At 44.0% G+C, this 21,506-nt stretch overlaps 1 protein-coding gene across 1 annotated transcript; it reads right to left on the bottom strand.

Annotated features, from left to right (window-relative positions):
• Window positions 1–21,309, bottom strand: LOC141925590 (putative neutral ceramidase C). The gene is made up of 20 exons (XM_074829994.1): window positions 21,183–21,309; window positions 19,298–19,377; window positions 18,760–18,909; window positions 18,004–18,180; window positions 17,479–17,606; window positions 16,805–16,882; window positions 15,640–15,760; window positions 14,065–14,190; window positions 13,591–13,677; window positions 11,995–12,099; window positions 11,785–11,866; window positions 11,170–11,285; window positions 8,848–8,942; window positions 8,151–8,190; window positions 7,301–7,396; window positions 6,361–6,456; window positions 5,577–5,726; window positions 4,746–4,805; window positions 3,959–4,047; window positions 1–190 (listed from the first exon to the last, which is right to left on the bottom strand). Exons 1-20 carry the CDS (start codon window positions 21,307–21,309, stop codon window positions 1–3), a joined length of 2,193 nt encoding a protein of 730 aa, XP_074686095.1.
• Between the last annotated feature and the right edge of the window lie 197 nt (window positions 21,310–21,506).

Here is a 21,506-nt window from a genome sequence, read left to right as displayed (position 1 = left end):
CTATGGAGTTGTGATTTCAAACGCTGAAGATGTGCCTTCAAATGGAAAAGAGACAGCATGACTGATAGACAGTTTTTTCCTGTAGTGCCCAAAGTACCGTATTCTGTAGATGCCCAGCTCTGTGTCATGAGGGATGTGCCATTCAATAGTCACATTGCTCCGACCAAGTAATCCTTTGGTCCAGTAAAACCTAGCAGACAAAGCAAAAACTGCACTCAACAACAAAATCCACTTTTCATTTGTTTTAATACCCCAGGAGTTCACTAAATGGAATGAGATGAATGCACTCCAGTTAAGAATATCTTAAGAGCTTCTTTTAACCTTTCCTCATATATTTAGGCTATCAGAGCAGCAACCAACAAGCCACCCCAAAACCCAGCAGGGCTTAAAAATATCTAGAAACATACAAAAACAAGTCAGTGGTCCTTTTTGCAGATGAAGAATATTTCTACTACTGTGTTCTTACATTCCCAACTCCATATCACAAGCCCATACAACATTACCTCTGTGAGCAGTATTTGTCAGCTTAGTCTTCCCTGCACAGGGGCAATGCTGAACCAAGAGGATGAGCATTTATTGAAGGTCACAAGCAAAATCTATCATAATCAAGTGTAGGAGTCTGGGCCGCGCTGGGAGAAAGTTATAGCAGACAGAAGAATGCAAGGAAGAAGACAAGGCCAGCAAAATAAGGCTGGCAAAAACACACAAGATAGCAGATAAGTGAGAAACACCTGTGGTCAGCAAAAGCACACAAGTCTGAGCAAAACAGGGTATGAGATAAGGGAGTTTTGGCAAGTTTTGGGCTTTACGTGCTAATTGCAATTAACCAATGCAAATGCTTGTAGAGGCGCGTGAACAGCGCGTGTAGATGACCTGTAGCCTATTAGAAGATAGATGAGTGCGTGTATGGAACTTAGTAGAGTATAAATGTAACCAGAAAAGGAATAGAAAAAAACTAAAACAATAATATATAATAAAAAGATGGACGACCTGATCATCACATTGGTGTTGCGTCGTTTCTGTTCCCGCACGGAGAAATAAAGACCCCGGCTAATGTGACTCCGACAATCAAGCTCTGGGCTTCTGGCACCCATGTCCACATCAGACTTCCATTTTCTTTTGTGGACTCCTTGTGCAAAAGTACTTCTGCTCAACCTCAAAACCCTAGACAGCCACACAACATCTGGGGGCAAGGGATTTTTCAGTCGGCTGTGATGGAGCACTTCTTGGGGAGATGAAGAAGATCAATCTGCTCTTCTTTTGATACTGACAATGAGGGGCACTGCTGGAGGGGCAGGGCCCCCCTAATTTTATCCAGGCCAGACATGGGAGTTATCAAGTCCTACTGAGATAGTACCCCCATTTCAGGGCTTTAATTAAAGGAAGTGGATGAACAAAATCTGTTGATTCATCGGCAATGGTAATAAAGTTTCCCCTACCAGTCTTACTGAGAAGATTGAAATAAATATTTACAGACATGACTGGGTGAAAAACAGTGAATGATGAGGGAAATTTGGTTTGGTAAACAGAGAACACAGGCTGACACAGGGCACATGTTTCTACCTGGTTGCTTTTGTCCAAGGTTTTAGCTGTAGATTGCACTGGCTTGTCTTGGGACAAAGACAATGTTGTCTTGGGAGATGACAGTGAGGTGACAGCACAAGGCCAAAAGTGGTGGAGGATCTTCATCCTTGGGGACCACCCCGGCTCAGTTGGACATGGCCCCAAGCAACTTGCTATAGCTTCAACATTGGCCCTGTTGGGAGCTGGGTTGGAACAGAGACCTGCAGCTTGTGCCTGGCTGTAATGCTGTGACCTAAAAATGCTGCTGTGATAGATCTCTGCCACCATCCAGCCTCCCCTCTATCCTGCCCTCCAGGCTTGGTGAACCAGGACCACCTCTCTGCGACTTGGGAACTGGAACGTAACTGTTACAGATGAGCTCATGGGGATTTAACAATGTCTTATCTCTGCTGGCTGTTTGCTAAAGGCACGGCCAGGCAAATTCCTGCCTGTAGCTCAGCCCCTCCTCCTAAACAGTCCCAAGAAAGCAATTACTGCCCCCATGGCAGACGCAGGGTGGGGCCAAACACTTCTCTACAGCAAACACCAAGACAGCATCCAGCAAAAGGGCAAGTCTGCACTGAGTTTGTCCCTGGGGCAATGGTGAGCACAGGACAAAGGACAGATAGCCACTATCTCCTTCTCCAAAAGCTGCACCTCCTTTAAGTAAACCTTTGTATCTTTTGATACCTGACAATATGGATTTCACAACTGCAGCTACATGCTATTTAACACTTTGCAACACTAAACTAACAAATAACGCTGTCCCTTGTGGTACTCTCCTATTGCAATGTCAGCACATTCAACGGTATCAAATGTTTGTTTTTCCTGTACTAAAAAACAACAGTCCAACTCCACTAATATCTAGTAAAAATATTTAATGACCCCCGTCACCATCACCTTAAATACTAACATTTCAAGGTTAATACACTGACATCATAAAAAGTGACTTATTTTCATCTTAACAGAACTATTTCCCATTTCTTGTGGTGTTTGGTACTTTCCTGGGGCACCAGGAAGGGAGGCATCACCATCTGCATTGGTTTGCCTTCTGGCCAGCCCCTTTAGGCAGGAAAAGGCCAAACAGCTCCTCTTCCTTATCAGCAGAAGTATCTAAGCATCGTTCAGAGATCCAAAGATTGTTCTTTCTCAAGAAGAAAAGTAAGATGCCTGGATTCCCATCGTTCCAGCATCATGGCAACATATTCTTCAAGTTTTGCACTTTTATATGTTTTTCATCTTCTCAAGTGATGTGTTGCTAAACATTTTCAGTGTTCCTGGCCAAGATTTTGGGAAATCTGTTCAGGTTTTGGGAGAGGAAGGAAGAAGGCAGGGCTACATATATGGATGATAAAATGTCATCATTTCCCTTACTCAAGTAGGGAACTTGACGGGAAAGGGTGACATCAATGAGAGTGACAAGGTAGCACAGTGCAAGTGTTAAACAGAGGGCAAGCACTTAGAAATGCAGAGCTCAGAGTGCAGGTAGGAATACATTTAATACATTTCCAGTGTTAGGACATCCGAAGTCCTGGCTACCAGATTAGGTTTAGAGAACAGCTGGTTGCAGTTAGGCAGAGAGAATTACACCCTATCAGATGCTCATCATAAGTCCAGAGGAAGACTTTCCTGATGAAGCTAAGCTGTAGGAATGTTGTCTCTCTGGCCTCGGACATTATGAGTTTGCACTGGGACATTGCAAGGTTAGAAGACCCAAGACAGAAGTTTTTAGGGGTTTGGTTTCTCACAGATAGGTTGCAGAGGCACGTGGGGAAATGTCTGGGTTTATTTAAATGAGGGAATAACTTGAAATTGAATAGTCTGACAAAAGATGCCTTTGGTATTCCTGTATCATCTGCTGACTTCTGGTGAAGCTCTGAAAATGTGACACCAGCTTTGCTGATTAGAGGCTCTTTTTCCTTAAGACTGACATCTCTAAACTTAACTTTTTTTTCTTACAAACTTTTTTTAAATTATAGACTGTTTCTACTTTATGATGCACAGCAAAGCTTGCCAGTCTTTCCCTATGAAAACTCTACTGCAGTGAACCTCTCATATTTTCTATTTGATATCCTATTTAGCAGCACGGTACAGCAGATGGATGAAGGTAGGCTATGAACAAGTTGGACCACAAACCTTCTATAATTCTTGCTCTTCCTTCTACCTTTCCCAAACTTGCAAGCCTTCACTGCAGAAACTAGACCCAAGGGGAAAACTGATTGTTGTAGTCTTGACAAGTGAACCACCCAAATATGGACCAATCCATCCCCAGAGAGCATCACCTGCAGGGCCAAGACGAGCCTACGTTTGGGAGCTCTGAAATGAAGCCCTTCAGGTTAAACTCTAATTACTCCATGGAGTCTGTGGAACAGTGAAATCTGGTCAGAACACCCACCTGGTGTCCCAGGAGGCATCATTCTTTACCACTTGCCAGCTGTCTGAAGTGCTGTTGTATCTCTCCACCGTCAGGAAGTTGTGTTCAGTCTGGAATAAAAATGACTGAGTTAGCCAGACGCTGAAGGGACAGACATGTCCCTACTTTTCTGTGTCACTTTACACTAGAGAAGGGACTATGCTTCTGTGTGCTTTACTGGCAAATGTGGTAGTTACTAGCAAAATGCTTATATTTCACCGCCAAAGCTCAAATTTAAGCTAATGGCACAGAGAATGAGTAGATAACTTGATCGCTAAAAAGGGAATGAACAGGTGAGGTATTTGCTACTAACATTTACACAAGATGAGTGATGGGATGAATTAAATAGTTTCCTAATTTTTGTTGTTTTATCAAAATAATGCACTAGGCTGATAAAATAGAGACTAGAGACCATGCTTGCTATGACTGGATGGCACTGGATACTGACCAAGAAGGAGTGTCTGGCCTAACACCCACCACGGGTGCCTTTGACTTCAATAGTATGAAGAGATTGTGAGTGGTCCGTATCTGACCAAATTAAGGACTTTGCCCCAAAAACATTCTGGTGGTGTGAGTTCCCAAAGCACATGCTGAAGGGAGGAACTATCTTCTTCTGAACTCCCAGCAAAAAAAACCCCACTGGCAGCACACAATCTTACTCCTTCTGAAACCCAAATGTCAAAGATTAAAATGCACCAGGCAGAGACAGTAACTAAATATTCACTTATCCGAACATCTCCAATCCCAGGCGTTGGTGTGTCGTATTTACCGCATTCTCTGCAGAGTTCCTGGGGTTCGCGCCTACAAAAGTTACTTCAGCAACTTCTTTCTGTGAGGGAAATGGAGATTTATATTGAAGACTGAGCACCACATCGCACATTAAGAACACCCTTTGAAGATGTCATGTGAGTTTTTTAGTGGTTTGGTTGGATTTTTGTGGGGGTTTTGCGTATTAAATTATTTATAATTGCACTTGTTGCAATAGCAACTGGACAATTTATACTGTGAAATGGTATTCTGTGCCTTGCCATTCCACTTGTTGAATAAACTCCACCATAGCACATAAGATTTCTGTGTAAAAGATGGAGGGAAATAGGTGAGATTTTAAAGAATGCCTCTCTGCCTTCTTCCTACTTTATTGCTGGAGACAGCAATGAGATGAAAATCCTTTGTCTGAACACCTTATCTAAACTTTGAGCACTGAAAACCGAACCTTTTCTGACATTTTTATTTAATTTACATTCCATAGCAGAGGCATCAAAGGTGACTTGATTTCTGCTTGTAAAGAAATCACTGTGCAATATTTGCCTATTTAACCATCAACTGTTATTTTATGCTGAAGCGGAAGGGGAAATCTTCTGCCTGTTGAATAAAGGGGTTTTATTTTGCCCTTCATTCATGTATTTTAATCACATTCGGTACAATGATATCCGCATGAAAACGTTCTGTCTCTGCCTTTTCAACCATGCTCACTAAGAACGAGACCTTTTTGGACTGAGAGCATCACAACCCTTTAGAAAACATAAACTTTTTTGGATGAGGGGTAAGAATCTAAAGACTATTTCCTAAACAGGTTTTAGCAAATCCTTGAAGCTCTCACCGCTCGATACTGTTGTCTCACTTCTTGTAGCACATCCCCAAATGTCTTATTCGCCGGCACGCGGTCAGCAGTGAGCGCAGGCACCAAGGTCAGGTTACCTATATTGAAAAGTGGGGGCTCTGGGCCAGGTGGCAAATCCTGTACTGTATTCTGGGAGAGGGAAGATGTGCTCATTATACATACATATAGATAACCAGTATCTCCCTGATGTCCCATGTCACTGCTGTGGCTCTTTGTCCAAGTCTATTGCTTAGACAGATTTTAAGAACAAGGGCAATAAAGTGAGCGTAAAAACAAACAAGAGGATCTTCATCTGCACTCTGCATGCAGGAGCAATCCCTGCAGGACACCCGCTGCCCTGTTGCTGAGGTGACCCAAATCCACCCTCCAGAACATCCCATGACTTCAGGAGGCAGCACCCACCCACCAGTCCCACACATTCACATGATCCACAGATACAATGGTAACAAACATTGCTATGTACAGGAACAATGTAGCAGATTTTTTTTCCACTTGGTAGAAAAGCAGCAACTTCAGGCCATGCTGACAGGTTGAAGGTACCTATTTCCTAAACTTTGAACTGAAAAAGCCCAGAATTTCCAAGTGATATGGAGACCCCCATTACAGGAATTTTCATACCACATGAGAATTTCTCAAAGCAGTTTCTTATGAGAAAACAGAGGGCAGCAATCATGCAACCTCACCGAGGAACAAATATAGCCATCACCATTTACAGGATTTAGATGTCTCTATCATCTTGTGGCACATAGAAAATTTTGATTACCGTAGCAATAGCCCTCGCAAGTCCTCTGTACAGTTGAATATAAGCGGAAAGGGTGTGTGGCCCATAAATAGTTGATGCAGCCTCATATCGTTGAATCTAGGAAAGGACAAATTTGGAAAAGGATGGTTTGAAGGAATCTTGAGCAGTTTATAGAGCTCATCTTACTGCATCAAGACAAGATAAGCACTGTACCTGCAGGGGTTTATTTACTCCTTTACTGCTAGGGAGACAGCCCAACATCTTGCCTAAGTATTGCTGCTGCAATTTCAGTTTACTCTTCATTCCCCAATCCATCACAAACAGGAAGGACCAGTTGTCACTCTTCCAATTATCACAGCTCTCTTACTCTTTTAAAGGTTTATGATGTAGGTCGTGTCCTCTCCAACTTTTTGGGTTGGACAACCCCAGTTCTTCCAACCTTCCCTCCCAGTTTAGGGTTTCTAAACCCAAGGAGTCCATCCAGTGGTGCACATCACCTGCCACGCCTTGTGGGGACCCTTAAAACCGGGTCTTGCAAGCTACATTGTGGTCTTCTCCACAGCAACATGTCACTGCAATTCATGGTCACCATACGACCCTACAGCTCCAGATCTTTTTTCTGACAATTTTGCTACCTTATGAAGATAATTTCTGATTCATCCAAGTTATTAGGAGCTTACTAAAACAAACCTGAACTCACAGGAGCTCCCTTCAGTACGTCTGACCATTTCCACTTTAAAGCATCCATACATACACTCTAGCTACAGTCAGGAAACCACATTGGCCCTTGGACTATGTCATCTAGACCAGAATAAACAATGAGGTCTTGTGATTTCTGCCACAGATTCTTCAGCTTTTTGTGGCAAAGGACGCTAAGCATACATGATTTCATGTGAATTATCCCATATAGCCATAATGTGAACTTAGTTAAACATGTTCAGTCCACAATTTTAATATTTACCTGATATTCTTCATAGGTGGTAATGTAATGGGTGTAGACATTGCACAGACCTGCAATTACGACATCCATTCTTGGTGTACCATGAGAATCGAATTCCTGAGAAAGGAAATAAATTACTTATCTTGTAACAACTGCTTAATGCACAGTTATGTTGTTGTTGTTGTTATTATTATTTACCAAGACAGAATACAAAGTTACAGTGGGGAGGGGGCTGAATGTTCAGGAATGCAACCGTACAAGTGCAATTTGCCTTTATTAAAGTCTCATATTCACTTCCCAAAGAAAAAGAGGAGAAATGACCTCATGCTCCAATAAATTCAACAAATTTAGAGGTATTTTGAAGCTGATGCCTGTATACTCCTAAAAAATGTGTTGATATAACTATGTGAGACAGGCTCAGTGAGTTGTGGAGACAGTGTCTGAAATTAAGATGGTATTCAGGCTACAGCTGAGAACAGGATGTATCAATCAGGAAAATGGGAAAAAATACATTTGCTTTTCTTTTTTTAACTGTTCTCATGCTGCAAAATCCTGGTAGGGATTAAGGAGCTAAAACTCTCCATTCCAGAGGCAAAACTCCTGCTAGCATCAGTTATGCCTGGATCCCAGTTGAATTAGCTTGTGTTGGTTATGGATTGAAACTCGATCAGTTTTTGGGGAGGACATTCATTTCTCCTGCATGTCAGTAAGCACACACAAAATGTGTCTGAAGCAACTGTGAGAAGGAAACATCTGTGAGACACACCCATGACCCCAGGTGGGAGGAGACAAGGGAAAAAACAGAAGGATCAAGAAACATGAAGTTCTGGATATGCTGCGTTCTGGAGAAACCTCTTCCTCAGCAACTTACTCTTTTAACAGCTTCCCGTAACCTGCGTCCAGACATGGTCCTAGGGGTGTTAAGGGAACAACATCAGCCTCCAGAAATGCAGGGAGCTAAAGCAGGAATCACTGGTTTGACATGCAGCACAGCACCAGAAATTCCCATAGCACTTGCAGCGCTGCTCAGCATCCCTTAAGGTTTCTCTGCAATGAGCTCAACCAAAACACCTCAAAACATTTCACATGCATCATCACAGCCAGGGTGAGGCTGGAGGCACCCGAGGGCTTGGTGGGGTAGAAAAAAAGGTGTTAAAAATAAATCATTATCATATTCAAATCTTCACCATTGTACCATCAACAGTCAGTGCAATTCATCATTATAGTGTTTGTGGCATGAAAAAAAAAATCAAAGTTAACAAGTTCCTTTCGTTTCATTGAAACCACATTTTTCAATGAACTTTAGGAAGCTTGTTTGCATCTCATTCATTCCCATGACTAATTTACAGAATGGAGAAGAAAATGGGAAACCCCAGGTAACCAGAGGAGACAGTATACAAGAAAATACATGCAGTGGACATACAGGTGTAGTGCCTGCACAGCTATCATATACTGGGGACAATTTTTAGCCTACACCTCCTTTATACTTGCATGCAGAAGAATCACAGGTAGTTTGAATGCAACACTGCTGGCTGCAAGACATAGAACAAGACCAAAGAAATGCATACGTGAACTCTCCGGGAACAGCAACAATTGCCAGCGATCCAATGACAGCAATCTGAACATCCACAATATCAGGGTGCCAGGGGTGAGGCCGAGTCATCTGAGGTGAAAAAAAAAATGAATATGACTATTGTAGGATAGTACCAAAAAAAGACAGTCTTTTCCTTCCTATAATCATAAATCAGGCAAATAAATTTACTTTGTAGACAGGCACATGAAAAAGTGTTTTACCTCCATATGTAGAGCAAGTTGTCTGACCATAATAGACAGATAAGGCACATATAAATACTATGGTTAAGGCAAAAATAAAGCTGTTGCAGAGGGGCAGCTTAAAGCAAAGTGGGTAAATAAGGTCAGGGTAGCACCTAGAAACCCCTCACCTTCATGGGAAAAGGATAGTGTCAGGATTAATAAAGCTGATTATCTGACCAGGAGAGAAAAAGTGAATGAGTAAAATCAGAGAGTCCAATGGCAATGGGAAATGACAGTTACATCTTCATTAGCTAAGCAAATGCACCAGTTGTGATGCAGAGGGAGAGTTTGTAAGTCACCCAGAGGGTGATGCTCAGGGAACCCTTGACCTAACCCTGACTTCAAACTGCCCTTTAGCAGGGAGCACACCTTACTGGGGCTCAGCACCTTGCAGCAGCCAAAATACACAGTACAGCAGCATTTCATCTTAAAAAAAAAAAAAAAAAATAGCTAGATAAAAATGAAGAAACTTGTTAAAAGAAAGAACAATAAGAGCTCAAGGGTGGCATGGCTCCACCAAATGAAATGCAAAATCCTACTCCAGCAAGCCAAAAAGATTTCTTGAGGAGCAATCTACTGGGGCCAAAACATGAATGGCAAAACATTGTGAAGCACATCAGAAGCAGAGGGCCTACCAGAGCATCTGTAAAAGGATGCTCAAAAGGTGATAAAGTCATCAGAATAAAGTGTAATATACTCTCAATAGCACCGTTCTGGACAGAGTTGGTGGGGTGAGAGGAGGCTCTGCACTAGGACTTCCTTTTATGAGAGATGAGGTGAGGAGCTGATTGAACACAAAGAGACACTAGGAAAGCTTTTAAAGAGACTTACAACAAAAGAGACTATGAATTGCCTCATCCAGATGGCATCCTCTAAGTGCTCTAAAGGACCTTGGACATGATCCTGCTCCACTACAGTGCATTTGCCTTAATGCCAAAGGAACAGCAAGTGGAAAACAGGGCATCAATTTTCTTTTAAAATTGTAAGTAGGATTTTGTGAAAGTTCAGTAAGAGCAAACACCAAGTCCTGCACAGGACAGAGCAGCCCCGGGCATGGGGATGGGCTGGGAGCAACAGGGCAGCAGTTTTGCAGAGGCTGGCCCTAAGAAATAGCCCTTCTCTGTGAGAGTTGGGCATCCCTGGGATGGAAACACAAGCAGTGGGGGATCTCCATCCTTGCTGACTGCCCTGACTCTTCTGACATGGCCCTGAGCAATCTGTTGTAGCTGCAGTGTTGGTCCTGCAGGGAGTGGAGTCATGCTGGAGAACCCCACCCCAGGGTACCTCCAGCCTGAGCCTGGTGTGATTCTACCTGTGGATGAGTAAGTCTGACATCAGTCAATGTTATAGCTCACAGAACTACCAGACCCTTGGATAAACATGACAGAAAAGCAGAGAAGTCAACAGCACATTTTCAGAGGAAGTCAAAGCCCAGTAGAAGCCTTTAAAGACAACACTGAGAAAGTGGGTAAGTTGATACAGTCCCCAGTTTCCAAAAGGCACAATGACAAGTTACTTCATTTTGCATGGGCCAGTCTGTTATATGACAAAAAGAAAGGTCCTCTCATGGATTAAGGTAGGAAACCAATAGTAGGATGGAAGAAAAATCCACCCAGAGCTATTAAGATCTGAGCACCAGCAGAGTCTTCTCCTGAAGCCAGAGACAGCCAGGAGGCAACACTGAGCTCCACACACCATTGGCTTTCCCTGACCTCTTGTATTTTCTTTGTGCATCCTGCTCAGGGCTGTTTCACAGGCAGAGAATTAGGCCAGGGTGGGTCTTCAGTTGTTTTTTCGACCCTAATGAGAGCAGCAGGTCTGGTCCCTCCTCCTGGGATATATAGAAAAGATGCTCTGCAGGAGGAAGGCTTACACTTCTCTCATTCTGATGCAAACTAATGACAACACTTATTCTTGCTTTCTATTTTCATGCCTTCAAAGCCCATGCATCTCTCTCTCCCTCCTTGTTCTTCACCATATGGGCTGTCACACACATAATCTGTAGTGCCCTACCAAAACGTAGCCCATATCAGCAATGTCTGCACTTCCCAGGGCACACACTGGTGTATCCTTACCTCTCCGGTGCTAAAGAGGATTGGCTTGGGTTTGTGGCAGTCTTTTGTTTCATTGGATGGTTCTCCCAGCAGCAGGTCCCGGATTTCATCCCAAAATGGGTCTCCTTCTACTGAGCCTTGAAGGGGAAGCATCTTTTAAACACTGTTCCTTCAGTTGCCCCAGCAGATATCAGGTGGAAAACTCATTTATTACCCCCTCCCTGCTTATGTGGGATAGGATAGTTCTCAGTGGGTTCTGACTATCTTCCTTTTCTGGGGTGGTTTGAGAAGCAGAGATTTAGCCCAGCTGAGCTCTATCTTGGCAGCCTTCAGGTAATGAGAACAAATGAGAAAGATTGTCCCAAAGCCAGTTCTTTCTTCTCCCCAGTCCCCATCCAGCACTCTCCTTCCTTCAGAGCATGGTCATATCCTTCTCCAGAAGCTTTCTGACAAACACAGACAAACTTGCAAGAGACCTGTAAGATCACACATTCCCCAAAAATATCCCTTTGGAGACTGCAGTTCAACCAGTCATTGATGTTCTTAAATGACTCTGGGGGTTTGAATCTATTTGGGGGATGCCCCACGTCCTCCCCCTTTGTACAAAGTCATATTGGCATTTGCTACCTAAATTACCTTGTGTGAAGTTGAGACCCCCCACTCCATCAATAGTCCCCGCGGCAAAACTGTGTCCTAAGGCTGGTTTACATGTTTTAACCTTAATAAGAAGGGGAAAAAAAAAATAAGAAGAGGTATTTTAAAACCAGTTCCCCTCTGTGTGCCAAGTCTTGCTGTGAGAATATAACATTTCTTCCTTCTTTATGTCCTGGGACCTCCGGCTCTTACCGTGTGTGTGGCATTGAGCTCCACCAAGACATCACTCATGTTCACCCACTGGTGAGCTGAGCTGAGGGGTCCTGTGACCTCCTGGGAAGCTTTTTCATACAGCTCCTAAGGGACACACAAGGTGGAAATTCTTGAGAAAGAAGAAATCAGGAGCCTGTCTCTTCTGAGGTTCAGCTGTATGAATTCAGCTTCATTCCATTGACACCTTCCAGTGGCCTCTTTCAGGCATTAAAGCAAGAGTTTCTCAAACTCCTTTTTCTATCACACTGTCTCTACATCCTGCATGCCCCGAGTCCTGCAAGCTCTCCCTGTCTCAAGTAACATAGGGAGGACACTCTGTGGTCAACAGTTTTCTGTGTGCCTTCCTTTTTACAGCTGAAACATGTACCTATTCCATGAGGATGGCAAATTCTTTTTCCTAGTTGCAATCTTTTGGCATTTCGCACATCTTAGACCAACCAGAAGAAATGTTTTCTATGAGAAAGATGCACTTTGTTGCACTCATTGCTTTGAAAGCACTTTGTTGTATTCATTGTTTGGAAACACATGGACTTCACCATACATTGACTATACAGCCAACGGCTAAGACATTCAGCTCTTCAGTGAATGGTTTTCTGGCACACATGCCTTGAGCTGGTACATAGAAAGTGTTGCCAGAAGTTATTCAGGTTTAGTAATATTCCTGTAACTGCAGGAAGGAGTAGAGGACACAGCCTTTGAAGGCCAAGAGTCTGTGGTGTTAAACATGACAGCAGTGTTTTCCCTCGCCATTTGGCACACGCACCGGGCCACTCTGACTGGGACAATCTTTCACTTGCAAGTCACGATCAGCCTGGAGTGACTTCAGGGCAAGCATCTGAGATGGTGATTAAAAGGAAACTGCCACCATCAAGCCTTCTGCTCTTACTCCTCTGCTGGACCCGTTCCAGGTCCTACAAGCTGCTGTCCCTGAACTGGTGCCAAAAAAATGTCCTCTTACTGACTACTCTCACATTACATGAAGCCACAGAAGGGGAACTGGTAAATTCAGGTGACTTTTGAGCCCAAGGACACAGGTGACATGAGGGAGCCCATAGGGCGGAGGACACGGGCTGAGTAAATGCAAAGTCAAGCGGGGCAAGAATGAGCATCTTTCATGGATGCTTAAGCTGGCACATTTTAACTCACATTTGCATTAGCTTGGGAGTGTGATGACAAAGTTGGCCAACAAGTGGTATGTGGTGGTGTCTCTGAGCTCTTCCTGGAGTCTTCAACTCCAGTGATTTTTTTCTATGGTGACTCCTCTGAGATGTGTGCATGGGAGGGAGGGGAAGATTGTAAGGGGCAACATCCACATTATATACCGATGAGGAATACTGAGATTAAAAGCCCAAACCAAGATTTTCAAATTTCAACACCTATAATGATGTATCTAAATAAAAGTTTGTGCTTTCTGAATAAGCAGGAAACTTTTCCTTAGGCATATAAATATGGACTTCAAGAGTAATTTAAATCTACAAATACTCACAAAAACAGGTGCAAGAAAGTTGCTTAAATGAACATGCATTCCTGTAATAACAGCATTCACACACATTTGTAAAACAAAATATCACTTACCCTTGCTTTCAAGTAGATATTTTGCCCTATAATTCTTGTACTGTCAAACATGTCATTACCAGGACCCATGGCCATGCACATCGTTGCCTGTTAAGAAATTTGTTTAAATGTTGGTTATCAGTTAATATGGAGAACATGTGGCACTGCAGAGTGGACGAGTCCACAAGTGATTGTCATACTGTGAGAACTAATTGCTTCTTGTTAACCATCTCAAATTTGGGTGCCAGGTTACTACACTAACTTTTGCAATAAGATAAATTTAGGTTTGGGCTGAATGACCAGAAAACGGGGTGTATGAGGACAAGACACAGTTAAGTTGCTGAAAGAGGTATCCAGAATAGTCCAAAAAATGGTGATTTTTTTTTAATGTCCTCTTCATGCACAAATGGCCCACCACGTGGCTCTGTGTTTGCTGCTCCACCACGAGTTTTCTTCTTATCAGAAGTTAATGTAGAACAGGTAGGACATACTTACCCCCCCCACGGGACAGGTGCTCTGTGGGTTATCGCACGACTCCCCCGTGTTTACGCAGAACGGGCCTTTGGTGTTGGGCGACACATCTCCCAAGTTGGAGGATGCAAAGGCAGCAACAAAAGACCCCTGCCAAAACCAGACGGAGTCAGGTGGATTTTAGTGCCTCGAAGTGATTGCAGACGTCACCTGCAGCTTTCCCTGCAGTCAAGGCTGGCGTGACAGCCAGTTGATGAGCATGCGATGCTGGTGTAAACATTTCTGAAGTGACTGGGAGGTCTGGAATGGTGATTTAGGAGCATCCCGAGAGTTAAGAACAGGAAGAGCAAGGGAGAATAGGACACACAGGATGCAACTGCCATTTCAGGGGAACCTTCACGTCACTTGGTGTCCAAGCAACATTTCTTCATCTACCTCTTCCATCTCAGTGGCAGCTCTTCCCCTCATGTCCCCTGTTTCTCACATTACTGATCAGATGTTAATGGTTCATTGTAGCACCTTGCACACGATTTTTTTCTGCCAGGCTTACACCATAACTGATTTACAGGGTGAGAGCTATTGGAGCTGACTGCAGGAGTTAACATTAAGCAGTACTTGTTAGAAACAAAGCTGGTTACACACGAGTGTCAGCTGAATTCAGGTCTCACAGATACTATTTTTTTCCCCCCTCTTTTAGAGATGGGATGCATGAACACCAGATATTTTAATATCTTACGAGATCTTAAGCCATTTTCTTGTAAGACTGCTAGACACAATGTGCCTAGCAGACCACTCAGCTAAATATTGAATCCTGCAAACGCTTCTTGGCTTTGTCTGCATGTCAAATTGCGCTGACTTGCACCCAGAACTATGTGCTAGAGTTGAGTCTTGTTAAAAGCTTTTAGATAATCCACTATAAAAAGAAACATTTGCAAACAAGAATTAGGTAGACTTCCTTTAGTTTCCATCTTCGGTATGAACTACACGTGTTCCTCTGTCCAGAGTATTAAAATAGGAATTGGTCAGCTGTTTCAAGGTACATGCTGGAGATACACACAGGACACTCTCTTAATCAACTCATGACTCAAAGAGTCTGTGAGAAGGGTTCATGGCCATATTTACATTTCAGGGGAAATAATTCTTTTTAAAGGAACCGTGTTTGCACTCTGAGGATGGCAAGTCTGCCGGATAAATGAAAATCAGAAGGCAGAACTGGCTGGAAGCCATAAGAAAGAAGTGGGGCTGACCACAGACTTGATGCCACACCACAGATGCAATATATTGATGCTTTTGGATCAAGTATCCCACACATGACTTTCTAGTATTTCCAATAAATTTGGTTTATTCCTAAAGTCTAAATAAATGCCACTGATTACTAGTTTGGAAAGTAGAGAGAGCAAGAGTACACCTTGCAATTTCTCTTCTCTAGAAGAAGAAAGTAAATAAATCTAAGTGTTCGTCTTTGTCTTTCTTCTTCTGTGTTTACCCTGCTGTCCTATTTCACTGTTTGAAAGAAGACGCTTTGGCCCATAGAAAGCACCCACCCTGTTGCAGCACTTTTTTCCCTCATTATTTTCACTAGTCTGAAAACACTCCCACCTCTCCAGGAAGCATCCCCTTGTTCTTCTCCTGCTCGAACAAATAAGATGCGTAGCCCACGTTGTCACTGTTCACCAGATGGTTTGTGTTGTTCATGCTGACCGGGTGCACAGCAAACCAGCTGAAGAGGAGTCAGAAGACACACATAGGGAATGCACTGTTCAGTCTATATATTGGCAATTTACTCGTTCAATCTATGTACTTGGAGTATATATGGGAATTTTCTTTGGGAGAATATGAAAGCAGACTGTTGTTACCTAGGGATGGATTAACAAGGGCAAAGTTATTCCCATCCTCTCCCTTCCTGACCAGTAGGGCTCATGGCTATGATGGTCCAGGTCTTGACATCACAATAATTTGGCACGGTAATTATCAGGGCTACCAAGAGCTATTTCAGACCTGAGCTGACTCTCTTCTGAATCATAGAATTATATTTTGGAGGGATTTTTATTTTCTTGCTTCAAAGAAACAAGAAGCAATCAATTCTTACTATGATGTAAAAAAGGAAAAAAGGAACAGTTTCATTCATACGAAAAAGAAAACCCTCTTCTTCCTCTTAACACTGTCAGACTCTTGCTTGTGACTTCTAAATGAGGAAAACGCAATTATTTAATTACTGCATATTACTTCATTTGCCTGGCCCGGAGCTCTGAACTTCGTGCAGCCGAATACTGTCCTGTAGACCTCTTGATAGCTCAGGCATCATAAATGCTGCCTGTGGGAATGGTACGTTTCCCATAAAACATGGGGTGTTAAAGAAAATAACCAAGAGAAGAGGACCCCAAAGGGTCCTGGAGATGCCAGGGCCGGGACCTGCTTAGAGGGGCACAGCGAGAGCTCCAGAGGGGATTTTTCTGCACCCCTACAAGGGAAGATGGTCATCTTCCCCAGATGCCTTTGGGTCATGCCAGGAGATGTGTCCAGCTGCAGGTGGGTCAGGTGCTGCTGTATCTCCCAGAGTAGATGAGGGATGCTGACCTGGTTTATGCACTCATGGGCTCTCACTTACTCTTCCCTCAGAGACTCTCTGGTGACCAGCTGGGAGCAATGCTCTATGGGCAAGGGTCAGTGCTGGAAAGGAGAGCTTGTGCAGAAAGACAGAACTGCTACAGAAGTGTGGTTTATGAGGTCTTGGAGAAGAACAGGTTGCTTTGGTGGTCAGTACCTGATAAAGCCTAGCTCCTGTCCATTACTATCTACCATCTTCAGCATCACCATTTCTTTATCCGTGTTGGATGAATACCTGGATGAAAATGAAGCAGGGAAATCCCATTAGTGCAAGAGCCATGGTCACGCTCTGCGTTGCTCAGACACATTAAATCTCCACTAGGTTGAGCAAGGAAATTAAGAGGCTGTTAGAGATTTACCAGAGCGCAGTGAGGCCTTAGCAGAGGATCTGAAAATAGCTGTGAAGGTAAGTGAAGAGTTATGGTTGTTGCTGACCTCAGGAGCTGCTTCTCCAGGGCGTGGAGAGAGGAGCTCTCTCTGAGTACAGATTCATGCACCAGTGATGACAATTTCATGCCATCTGACTCAAATGCTAAAATCCACTACAGACTTTTCTTTTGAAGCAAATCATAAGGTCACTTCCTTAAACAATGCCTCACATGCTTGGAGGGGGAAATCACAAGTTTCAACCCCACTCTTGCAACTAATTTTTGGGGATGTACAGACACAAGTGCCCAGAATAGCAACAGTGTCCCTCTGCCATCGTCTTGGCTCCACATTTTCAACCATCCCACAAATGACCAGAAACACAAGATGCAAGACAACTGGGTCGTGGTCCCAACTGAATGGTCCTCTTCAGGGCTGTTTTTCTCCTGCTTGAGGAGCTTTTACCTGCTTCGTTCGGACGCTGGATTTGCAAGATAAGAGAAAGGGCTTCGGTTGATCTGGCTGTTTTGTACAGTGCCTCTGTTTATAAAAAGCCTTCCTCTCCTCACATTCTGATGCGCTATATCAATGCTCTGAAAAGCAGGAAGACAAGGAATATTAATTCATGCCCATAAGGCATATGTTAGATTACCCACAAAACCTCTCTCTTTCCCTCTCTGTCTGTCCCCAACACCTTCTTGGGAATTTGGGGGCTTTTTTTTTCCTTCAGTAGTCTAAAATTCTAGAAAATTATGATAATATTTTGAAACCACCCATAACTGTCTTTCTAAAGAAAGACTTCAAGGCTTCTGATTTTTGATCTGATTTCCATAGTAAGCATAAACCCACCTCCAAATGTGTTTTAAGACTGCGACATTTAGAGGTGCTACCATAAACATCACAGCAAGAGCTCTGTTAGCAGCAAATGTATCGCCCCCCAGCTTTTCTGCATTTATGGACTCTCACGTCAACAGACTGGATGACACCAACCTTTACGATGCCATTCACGATAGCATTGAGGGATGGTCTGATTAGCCCTTTGCTAGTGATCCAGAAGAGGGTGTACTGGAAGTAGCCAGCAGGCCCCGAGTGCGTGTGGGTGCCGCTGAGGATGACGTTGTCCTGTTGGTACAGCTCGCCATACTTGCTCTTCAGCTTCTTGAGCACCTGAGAAGAAGGAGGTGGTCCTAAAAAACCCTTTTGCACACGCAAAGGCTATGGAAATTTGTATCAACCCTTGCAAAAAACCCAGCCATTCATCTTCATCCTGGCTCTTCTCTTTCTGCCTGATACTCCCATACTGGTGTCACAAGCAGGTTATAGCTGTTGACTTGGCAAGAGCCTTAAAATAATAAGATCTGGTAAGTGAAAACCTCTATGGCCAACTTGCAGTGAAGCCAAGATCATCCAAGGAGTCCCCAGTTCTCTGGCATCTCCCTCCCTTCCTGTGGTGCTGGAGACCCAGCATTACACAGGCACCATGATAATGTATTCGTGATTCGAATGTATTTGTGATAATTTCTCCACTAAGAAAAGCATGGTCAAAATCAAGCCTCATTTGCTGAGGAATCAAAAGCTCGTCTTCAGCAAAGACACAGTGTCTCTGCAAGATTGTGCTACCAGGACATCCCAAAGCAAATGGCCAAGGTGTTGACATGCTCAATAGTATTTAGCAGTGACTACAACCTTAATGCTAATACCAGCCACAACACAAACTGTGACAATCATTCATTTCCAGCCACGTACCTCCAGCCTCACTCTCTGAGACACCATTCCTATGTCAGCACTGACAAACACTACTCTCCTGGAGTCATCAAGGTCTGCCATGATGAAGGCTCGGCTGTAGAGACGCGTGAGAAGCCCACCACCCACCTGGTCCGGATTGGCATATCCCATCTAGAAGAGAAGAGCTCCACATCAAGCCCACACAGCCAAAATATTGAGCAATGTATTCATTTGCATGTATTCATCTAAGTAGATTTGCCATAGGGTCAGAGGACTCATTCAACATGTGAACACTCAGAGCTACAACTATCTCGCTCTGTGATGGTAAGAATTATATAGTCATAGAATAGTTTGGGTTGGAAGGGAACATCTAGTTCCAATCCCCCTGTCATGAACAGGGACACCTTCCAGTTGATCAGGTTGCTCAAAGCCTCAAAGAAATTTCACCTAATGTTTGAAGACTACAACTGTTTAGAAAAGCAGAGCCTCTAAACAGAAGTCCTGCAAAAAATACTCAGAAATTATGAAAATCAGTATTTCACCAATACCCCCAACTTACCAGAGGAATTTCTGCCACAGGTCCCGTGCAGTCAGCTCGACCTACGCCCAGTAAGTAGTTTGCTATTACTTCATTGGAAACTATAATAATAAATAATGGATTAGTGACACATGAACAAGAAGAATCAGGGACAGAAGAGGCAACCCAATCTTTTTTTAAGAGGTTGCATGCCTGAAACCTGCTCAACATCCCCAGAGGACTCAGCAGGCCCGTGGACAAGGGGATCCAGCTGATACTGTCTGCTTGGGTTTCCAATGGGCTGTCAATGTGGTTAAAGTGTGCTGAGGCTGTTCAGGTATTTGAGGTGACCAGACATGAAGAACCGCAGAGGGAGCTCACAAGACAGGGTCACTGGACTGTGTAAAATGTGTCGTGATTCACGGCAAGGGGGAAACAAGCCTAGCTTTGCTGTTTAAGCTTCCAAGCCCACCACTACCATGCAGGAAACAGATCTGAGGGTACAAGATCTGTTTTCACACCGAAAATTCAGCTCAGCAACAGTGAGAGAAATGGGAGAGTATGTCAGGAGCTACCAAGAAAGGACTAAAGAAGAAAAAGGAGCACATCCATATGTCATCCTTGTGCCTCCAATGTGTCCTGTGTCCAGTGCTGGTGCCCTGGTCTCAAAAAAATCACAGCAGAGTCAGCAGAAGCTCAAAGAAGCAAAAAGCAGCTCTGGGCAATGACCTTCAGGTCAGATGGTGAGGAAGAGGACTCCCAAAGGGGGTCACATGTCATCCCAGCCATCATGAATGTGCAGAAGTCTTTCTACAGGACATACAAAGCACCTGGACAAACTCATGGAAGAAAAGCCATTGAGGGCTATTAAATTAAAAAAAAAAAAAAAAAATCTACAGGAAATCCCAGAGCCACAAATCACTGGAGACTAAGATAACACTGTGGGAAAATATCTCTATGCACTTGATGTGTTCTCACAGTCTTTCCCAGTCAGCTGTTGTTGCTCAAGGCAGGGCATTGGGAAAAGGGGGTGCTCAGGCTTCCCAGTCCAGCCTTTCTTAGGCTGTCACTTAAAACAGAGGAGAAGTGAAACACTCACACTGGCCACAGACTGACCACAGGGCATTTCTCTTGTTTAAAATGGTGTGAGTGACCAGGGCTACCCATAAAACTACTGTTCCTCCACCTCCTCCTACAAGAGCTACAACACAGAGAGGAATCACTTGTGCAAAACTCTTACATGTTACAACCTAAAACCACGAAGGAAGTGTGAACTACATCAAATTTAAGATCAAAATCTAGAAATTGAAAGGTCCCATTGCTGACACGTCAAGTGATGCCCCATCCAGGGCAGGGGAGATCCCCAGACCTGAGAAAGGGCTCCTTTTATGTGGAAACACCTAAAGCTTCAAAATGTTTTCTTTCCACATGAGATTTTATCTCTCCAGAGGACAAACATGGGGTACATTAGAAGTGAATTGAGAGTGAACTTCGGGCAGCTCCTGACCCGCACCTGCCCCTTGCCTGGTGATGGGATTGGAGGCGTAAATGGGCTGTGATGGGATTGCAACAGCTGTGAAGTCCCTTCATGGGGTGCTGGGAGTGAGGGGCTCTCAGGACACCCTCCACCAGGTGGAGAGAGGGAAGGGAAGTTGTCTGGATCCCTGCAGCCAGCCTCACCCTCTGGCCCTGAGGCTGCATCCTCGCTCCAAGAGATGCCTACGATGGGTTTGACCACCATGATCCTGTCGCAGAGGCCAGCAACAGCATGGTGCTGTGGCTGTGCCAGACGACCATGTGCAAAGAAGATTATGAAGGCTCAGCAGTGGCCCAGTGACCCTCTACCTGTATCCCTTCAATTTACATTACTGCACTGGACACACACTCAAGCAGGGTGTGATGGCAGGACTGAAATAGCTCAACTTGCCATTGTGCTCCTCGGGGAGAAAATGGAGGACGAGGAGTACCACAGTCACTGCTATCATCAACGTCAGGAAGACGATGAGGATCACCTCCAGGCGAGAGAAGGAGCACTTGGACCTCTTCCCACACATGGTGGGGGCACTGTGAAAGCAGAAAAGAACCCATGGGGAAGGCAGATGGGATAACCTTGATGCTGGGCACGTCCCACCCAGAGCAGCACATCACACCCTCAAAAAACTGATGATGGTTTGTGTCCCCAGTGTCAGAGCAGGCAGCAGCAGTGATAAGGGTGAGAAGTGGAGATTCATTTTTTAATCTGCTTAAGACA

The sequence above is a fragment of the Strix aluco genome, chromosome 7, assembly GCF_031877795.1.
Source record: "Strix aluco isolate bStrAlu1 chromosome 7, bStrAlu1.hap1, whole genome shotgun sequence".
In the NCBI taxonomy this organism is placed as follows: Eukaryota; Metazoa; Chordata; class Aves; order Strigiformes; family Strigidae; genus Strix; species Strix aluco.
The sequence above is the reverse complement of the archived record's forward strand: the minus strand, read 5'-3'. Positions and strand labels throughout refer to the sequence as shown.

What these genes read in the sequence shown, in the direction of transcription:
- LOC141925590 (XM_074829994.1), bottom strand. Translation starts at nt 21,309, where the DNA reads ATGTGTGGGAAGAGGTCCAAGTGCTCCTTCTCTCGCCTGGAGGTGATC. An exon ending in CTCAGAGAGTGAGGCTGGAG is followed by an intron (nt 18,181 to 18,759) that starts GTACGTGGCTGG and finishes CCTTCTTCTCAG; the next exon opens with GTGCTCAAGAAGCTGAAGAG. An exon ending in GCTGTTCCCGGAGAGTTCAC is followed by an intron (nt 8,191 to 8,847) that starts GTATGCATTTCT and finishes TAACACCCCTAG; the next exon opens with GACCATGTCTGGACGCAGGT.